Below are 8,782 nucleotides of genomic sequence, written 5' to 3'. Positions count from 1 at the left end.
CGGGGGGAGGCCTTATATTTAGCAATTCAGCAAAACCTCTGCTAGGTCTTATTTTCGGGGAAACATGGTATGTATGCGAACAAGCGTTTTCGCTTATGAATTTAAACAAGTGCAAAACACGGAACAGGTTAACCAACGAGAATTTGGAAAATCTGCTGGTTGTTTCAACGTCTGCCATTACGCTAGACATCAAGAAGATTGCCACCAGCATCCAATCTCAGCCATCGCATTAATCACTTGGAGGTCCGGCCCCCAGTCAGTAAACTTAATCCTAATTTGGCCCTTCTTCAGAAAAGGTTGTGCATCCCTAATATATAGAATATAAAATATATTCTAAGAAAGTGCAAAAACAGAATATTCTATTTCAAATTATGTAATTCTCTGAAACATATTCTGAAAATAGGTTTAAGAAAATTACATAATTTATTGCATATCAATATGAAAAATAAACTTTGTATCTTTATTAATCTTTTGAATACTTAGGATTGCCTTTCTTGAATATAAAAAAAAAAAATATGGATCTACCGATATGAATTTTATTGAAAAGGAGTTTCTTTCAGCAACTAACCAGATATAGTTCTAGTTTTTTATTCTCACTATAGATTTTTTCATTTTCAATAAAGAAAGAAAACTTTTTATACATATAGATTATTCGTGTATTATATTGTTTATGTCTAATAATAATAATAATATAATTTTAATAATAATTCATACTTACTCTCCATAGGCCCCTTCACCTAATGTTTGAACTATATCCCATCCTTCTACAAATTCTTTAACCATTGTTAAATAAGAATCTTCTGATTAGAAATAAAAACAATATAGAGGAATTATCTGAAAATAAAACAGATTATTAAAAAAAGTGTATTAAAAATTGTTTTTAAGATTGTATTCAACTAAATTATTTTTTCTGGAATAAAAATAAATCAAATACTTTCAAAATCTAATTTATGACAAAAATAAACACTGCAAAAACTTAACAAACCAGCAATAAAATTATGCAAAAAGTTTGAACGTGTTTGGTCGTGTTAAATGAGCATTGTCAGGCAACTAACTGCTGTGAAGATAGAGGGGATTGCCAAACACATATGTAGGGGAAAGGGGTGTATGATGTAAGAGAGTAAGGGAGTTTATATTTCATAGAAATTCTTCCAGGCAGTGAGGAAGGAGTCCACGTTGCAATAGTTTATGACTTCATTATGGCAGGTAGTCTTGTAAATTTCCACTCATTATAGATGCTTAAACACATACAAGGAGCTTCATATTATCACCCAATATGCCATCCTGCATGCTACCCCCCTACACATTATTAAAGATTTTATCTGCAATCTTGCCAGCTCCAATTCCATCCAATTAAATAAACCCTCTCAGGAAGAAACAAAATTCAAGACCATCACCTACAAGACTCTTGCCACACTTTACCAAGAAATTGCAGGAGGAAGCACTATTTGTTTGGCTTTCCGCATAAGTTCTATTATCATCTCTCTACTCCGCAATGTCAAAGACCAACCCAATAAGAACCACCTTACCAGGCATTTACAGCATTCCCACCATAGACCACTGTTACAACCGCCACCTGCAATATATAGGCACTACATCATGCCCACTACATATCCATCTCAAAGAACATCAAATATCTATCAAAAAAGGTTCAAACAATATGGCTTTGGCTACATATGCATCTGACCCAGGCATCTAGATGGACTTCCATGAGATACACCCACTACATTATGAATCTAAACCATATGTGTGTGTCATATGCCATAACAAAGCCAAAAACTATCACAACATGGATTCCTTCCTCACTGCCTGGAAGTATTTCTACAAAATATAAACCCTCTTACTCTCTTACATCACACACCCCTTCCCCTACACACATGTTCAGTAATACCCTCTATCTTCACAGCAGTTAATTGCCTGACAACACCCATTTAACACAGGCAAAAACGTTTGCACTTTGTGCATAATTTTATTGCTGGTTTGTTAGTTTTTTGCAGCATTTATTTTTATCTACTATTAACCAGTTGTAAAGTAGCAATTGTTAATCTAATTTATGAATCTATCTTCAGGAATCCAACTAAAGAACAAAGAATTCAGGAAAAATCAAAATTTCTATAAACTTTTCTCTTATCAGGATAAAAAAATAAACAAACAGAATAAGGATGCATCTTGGCAGCTACTTCTCCTACTCCACATACTGAAATATAATTACAAGCCATATATGGCTTAACAGGACATGAAATTTGATTTATACCAAAATTGTATATTTAAGATGTTTCATAACTGTTTCATTTAAGTTACAATAAAATCTGCATTTTATTTATTTTAATTAATACACTTAAGTTTTTTCTATTTTATTTTGCAGTTTTCATATTATATTGGTAAAAATATAATATGAAAAATGTAAATTATTAAGATACAAAAATTATGCAAAAAAATTTTTTATTTTATAGTTAGAATCCCTAAGATTAATGTGTTAAAATTTCTAACATTTTAATAAAAATTTTCTATTTACATTGGTTTTAAAAAGTTAAAATATTATAGTTATTAAATATCATTAACTCCAATAAGTATTTGAAAATAGTTTTTATTAAGTAAATAAAAACTTGACTTTTAAAATTAACTTATCTTGTATATAAAAACTGAATACAGTGGTGCCTTGTATAACATACACCTCGAATAACAAATGCTGCGAACAACAGGCTTTCTGTTTGGCCGTTACGTGACTCGAGCAACGGACTGGCTGCAAACAACAGACTTTCCATTCAGCAGTTACGTGAGGCAAACAACGGACTTTCTGCGAACAAGTGCAAATGATGTTTCCACTCTTTTGCCGTTGCCAATGACAATCTGCTATTTTTATAATATATTAGTATTATTAGAATATATTATTAGTATATCAGAAATACAGAGCTCTTGTTGAGATTCGGCTTACTCCATTGTTTATTACATACAGTACATCACCTCAGTGCAGGGTATTTACATTTATTCACGTGTTGTGCAAATCATGGCTTCTAAAAGAACAGAAAGGTGATTTCAATTGAAACAAAGCAAGAAATCATCAGAAAGTGTGAAAGTTGACAAAAACTTCCTTGTCAAATGGAGAGAGGTTCAGGATACTCATTATCCAAACAGAGCTGAGGCCAATGATCTCTACAATGACACCCTTGCCCGTCATTTCCAACAGGTGTTGAAGAAGAGTGAGAAACAGACTACCTTGGACATGTTTTTCAAGAAGCCAGGTGCCAAAAAACAAAGGATGGAACAAGAGGAGATGACTCTGCAAGCTCTGGTAGCCTCTCCTGATTCTGACTCCGATTAAAAAACAATAAAAAGAGACCTGCTGCAATGTGTAAAAAGTCTGTATCTATATGAATGTGTAAAGAAAGTGTTCCTCCACCTCCTCGAATCTCACTACCCGGCATATTTGGTGACTGCTCCATTTTCATTTTTTTTATGGAACAGTACGGTTATTTTATGCTGCAGAACGAATTATATGTTTTAATATGTATTTCTATGGTAAAACGCGTTTCATATAACAGACTTTTCACTTAACGGATGTGCACCTGGAACGGATTAAGTATGTTATATGAGGCACCACTGTATATCCTAGTTATATAAACCTGACACAAAAATCAAAAATAAATTTCTATGCTAGTTTCATTTATCATGCAACTAATATGTAATTGTTTTCAGTTATTGTTATCAGTGTTAAACAGTGTTTTAAATTCATTTTATTTTAAGTGTTATTTACTAGCATTAAACTAGCTATTATAAAAGTTGATAGTAAACAAAGAATACTAGATAATTTTTATAAATTGTTTTAACATGTCCTTTTAATTTCAAAAATTCTTAAATCTTGCTTGTTGTTCTCTATTATATGCATTTTCTTAGCACAATGTTGCCGTTGAGAACATATCACACAGGAACACTTTCAGAGAAAAAAGGTTGTTTTATTGGTGTGAACGGATATGCATTTCAGGCTTAACACCCCTCTTCAGTCCTATTATTACATATTTATCAGTAAATTGATTACAGGTTTACAAATTTACAGAATGCGTTGAAAACTTAGAATACACGTACAATGGTTTATATAATACAACTTAATTACCTGAGATAGTGACAGTTAAACCAACATGACTTGTAAGAAGATATACATGTAGTTGAAAAAGGAAAAAGAAACTAAAAGTTCTTTTGGCTCCACACATATACACATTAGGATGGTATAACATGTGCTAAAATAAAAAAGGGGTGAACTTAAATCTAAAATTAAGTATATATTAAGAGGTGGAATTTTTATGTTCACACCAATAAAACAACCTTTTTCCTCTGAAAGTGTTCTTGTGTGATATGTTCTCAACGTAGTGTTAACACCCATCCAGTTTTCATCTGGACAGTCCGGGAATTGACCCACTGTCTGGGTGAACTATTAATTTTGTCCAGGAATTTCGTGTAAAACCTGTTGACCCTTGTTTTTTTTTTTTTTTTTTAGGTTCTACTTCTTGTATGAATCACACACATCTCCAACAATATCAAATACAGTTAAATCATCTTCTGTACATCTTCTTTCTTAATATAGGTTAATTACGTTACTCCTACCCAAGTCTCCCTAGTCCCTAAATGTAACTGATTTAGAACTGGCATGCACATTATTCTTCACATTGCAAAATGGCATTGCGCATGTGTCAAGAACTTCTGTTCGAACAAAACTGACCTGCAAAAACGTTTGCACTTTGTGCATAATTTTATTGCTGGTTTGTTAGTTTTTTGCAGCATTTATTTTTATCTACTATTAACCAGTTGTAAAGTAGCAATTGTTAATCTAATTTATGAATCTATCTTCAGGAATCCAACTAAAGAACAAAGAATTCAGGAAAAATCAAAATTTCTATAAACTTTTCTCTTATCAGGATAAAAAAATAAACAAACAGAATAAGGATGCATCTTGGCAGCTACTTCTCCTACTCCACATACTGAAATATAATTACAAGCCATATATGGCTTAACAGGACATGAAATTTGATTTATACCAAAATTGTATATTTAAGATGTTTCATAACTGTTTCATTTAAGTTACAATAAAATCTGCATTTTATTTATTTTAATTAATACACTTAAGTTTTTTCTATTTTATTTTGCAGTTTTCATATTATATTGGTAAAAATATAATATGAAAAATGTAAATTATTAAGATACAAAAATTATGCAAAAAAATTTTTTATTTTATAGTTAGAATCCCTAAGATTAATGTGTTAAAATTTCTAACATTTTAATAAAAATTTTCTATTTACATTGGTTTTAAAAAGTTAAAATATTATAGTTATTAAATATCATTAACTCCAATAAGTATTTGAAAATAGTTTTTATTAAGTAAATAAAAACTTGACTTTTAAAATTAACTTATCTTGTATATAAAAACTGAATACAGTGGTGCCTTGTATAACATACACCTCGAATAACAAATGCTGCGAACAACAGGCTTTCTGTTTGGCCGTTACGTGACTCGAGCAACGGACTGGCTGCAAACAACAGACTTTCCATTCAGCAGTTACGTGAGGCAAACAATGGACTTTCTGCGAACAAGTGCGAATGATGTTTCCACTCTTTTGCCGTTGCCAATGACAATCTGCTATTTTTATAATATATTAGTATTATTAGAATATATTATTAGTATATCAGAAATACAGAGCTCTTGTTGAGATTCGGCTTACTCCATTGTTTATTACATACAGTACATCACCTCAGTGCAGGGTATTTACATTTATTCATGTGTTGTGCAAATCATGGCTTCTAAAAGAACAGAAAGGTGATTTCAATTGAAACAAAGCAAGAAATCATCAGAAGGTGTGAAAGTTGACAAAAACTTCCTTGTCAAATGGAGAGAGGTTCAGGATACTCATTATCCAAACAGAGCTGAGGCCAATGATCTCTACAATGACACCCTTGCCCGTCATTTCCAACAGGTGTTGAAGAAGAGTGAGAAACAGACTACCTTGGACATGTTTTTCAAGAAGCCAGGTGCCAAAAAACAAAGGATGGAACAAGAGGAGATGACTCTGCAAGCTCTGGTAGCCTCTCCTGATTCTGACTCCGATTAAAAAACAATAAAAAGAGACCTGCTGCAATGTGTAAAAAGTCTGTATCTATATGAATGTGTAAAGAAAGTGTTCCTCCACCTCCTCGCATCTCACTACCCGGCATATTTGGTGAATGCTCCATTTTCATTTTTTTTATGGAACAGTACGGTTATTTTATGCTGCAGAACGAATTATATGTTTTAATATGTATTTCTATGGTAAAACGCGTTTCATATAACAGACTTTTCACTTAACGGATGTGCACCTGGAACGGATTAAGTATGTTATATGAGGCACCACTGTATATCCTAGTTATATAAACCTGACACAAAAATCAAAAATAAATTTCTATGCTAGTTTCATTTATCATGCAACTAATATGTAATTGTTTTCAGTTATTGTTATCAGTGTTAAACAGTGTTTTAAATTCATTTTATTTTAAGTGTTATTTACTAGCATTAAACTAGCTATTATAAAAGTTGATAGTAAACAAAGAATACTAGATAATTTTTATAAATTGTTTTAACATGTCCTTTTAATTTCAAAAATTCTTAAATCTTGCTTGTTGTTCTCTATTATATGCATTTTCTTAGCACAATGTTGCCGTTGAGAACATATCACACAGGAACACTTTCAGAGAAAAAAGGTTGTTTTATTGGTGTGAACGGATATGCATTTCAGGCTTAACACCCCTCTTCAGTCCTATTATTACATATTTATCAGTAAATTGATTACAGGTTTACAAATTTACAGAATGCGTTGAAAACTTAGAATACACGTACAATGGTTTATATAATACAACTTAATTACCTGAGATAGTGACAGTTAAACCAACATGACTTGTAAGAAGATATACATGTAGTTGAAAAAGGAAAAAGAAACTAAAAGTTCTTTTGGCTCCACACATATACACATTAGGATGGTATAACATGTGCTAAAATAAAAAAGGGGTGAACTTAAATCTAAAATTAAGTATATATTAAGAGGTGGAATTTTTATGTTCACACCAATAAAACAACCTTTTTCCTCTGAAAGTGTTCTTGTGTGATATGTTCTCAACGTAGTGTTAACACCCATCCAGTTTTCATCTGGACAGTCCGGGAATTGACCCACTGTCTGGGTGAACTATTAATTTTGTCCAGGAATTTCGTGTAAAACCTGTTGACCCTTGTTTTTTTTTTTTTTTTTTTTNTACCCGGACGCCCTGTTGTGGTCTTGACTGAATTCATAATGGGCTTATTAAAAGAGGCCCTCTTACCTCTTAGTGCCCACAGGGCGGAAAGAGCAGAAAAAAACGCATTGAGCAGAAAAAGTCAAAAATGAAAAAAATAATTATGAATCATTTTTGTTGGTGGACAATTGATAATAAATAAATAATATCATAAAGTACTCAACAAATCACTATGCATATAACTAACACCTTATCCTTGCCGAGAAATATAATTTATTTGAAACAAACGTTTTCAGCCTGATTTGGTTCTCAACCTGAAGATGGCCTGTGAATCAGGCTGAAAACGTTTGTTTCAAATAAATTATATTTCTCGGCAAGGATAAGGTGTTAGTTATATGCATAGTGATTTGTTGAGTACTTTATGATATTATTTATTTATTATCAATTGTCCACCAACAAAAATGATTCATAATTATTTTTTTCATTTTTGACTTTTTCTGCTCAATGCGTTTTTTTCTGCTCTTTCCGCCCTGTGGGCACTAACAAGTAAGAGGGCCTCTTTTAATAAGCCCATTATGAATTCAGTCAAGACCACAACAGGGCGTCCGGGTAGTGAGGGACGGGGGCCAACATATCCTGTCGGGTCATCCCTGAAAAATTCCTGAGGATTTTTCGACCCGTCCGGATACGATCTCGAGTAGGTATCGATCCAGAGCTGCCACCTTGACCACTCGGCCATCCGGCCACATCAACCTTATGCATACTAAGAGGTAGTGTTCGGATACTATCAATAGCGATACCCATCGATACTCTTATGCAAAACAACGATAGTACCGCTATCGATATTACCGGTTATCCGATTTACAATCGATTACTTACCTATTAATGTAAGGCTGGATGGCCGAGCGGTCAAGGTAGCAGCCCACCGCTCTGGAAGACCCGGGATCGAATCCGGACGAGTCGAGGAATCTCCAGGAATTTTTCGGGGATGACCCGACAGGATATGTTGGCCCCCGTCCCTCACCACCCGGTCGCCCCATTGTGGGCCTGGCCGAACCCATAATGGGCTCTCCTATAAGAGGTCCCTCATTGGGGCTCCTCACAATTCAGAGTTTTAGAAAATAATTCGCCAACAGTTTGCAGTTCTCGGAGTTGCTTAGCGCTAGTTCCCCATTCTCCTTTTTAAAACACAGACTGGGAGATTGGTTTTTTTGTAATTCTTTTTTAAAAGTTTTATAAAAGTCTGTTGTGTTATTTTTTTGAAAGGATTCTTCAATGAGTTCTAATTGTTTCCTGTTGTACATCCTTTTGGCATTCCTTAGTATTTTAGCTGTAGACTTTCTAGTTTCTTTGAAGGTATTAGAGAGGTTGAGGCGCACGTTTTAAACGTGTAAACGTGTACGTGTGACGTTCGGCGCCGCTTTCCCGTAAGCCTAAAAGTTTGACGATGGTGTTTGGAATGTCGAGCGTGATTCCACCGACTATCCAAACACCATTGTCAAACTTTTAGGCTTACGGGAAAGCGGCGCCGAAC

The 8,782-nt window shown here is 33.6% G+C and overlaps 1 protein-coding gene across 1 annotated transcript in view; it reads right to left on the bottom strand.

Moving 5' to 3' along the window:
• The window catches only part of LOC111620828 (serine/threonine-protein kinase Chk1-like), a 33,035-nt gene extending 32,246 nt beyond the window's left edge, over nt 1–789 (bottom strand). Inside the window, exon 1 of the mRNA XM_023362820.1 lies at nt 719–789. Coding sequence (XP_023218588.1) covers nt 719–783 — 65 coding nt within the window. The 5' untranslated portion in view covers nt 784–789. The remainder of the gene's footprint in view (nt 1–718) is intronic.
• Nucleotides 790–8,782: the final 7,993 nt, after the last annotated feature.

Source organism: Centruroides sculpturatus, unplaced genomic scaffold (genome assembly GCF_000671375.1).
Source record: "Centruroides sculpturatus isolate CEXI.00-Female unplaced genomic scaffold, Cexi_2.0 scaffold89, whole genome shotgun sequence".
Taxonomy (NCBI): domain Eukaryota; kingdom Metazoa; phylum Arthropoda; class Arachnida; order Scorpiones; family Buthidae; genus Centruroides; species Centruroides sculpturatus.
This window is presented reverse-complemented; position numbering and strand designations above follow the sequence as displayed.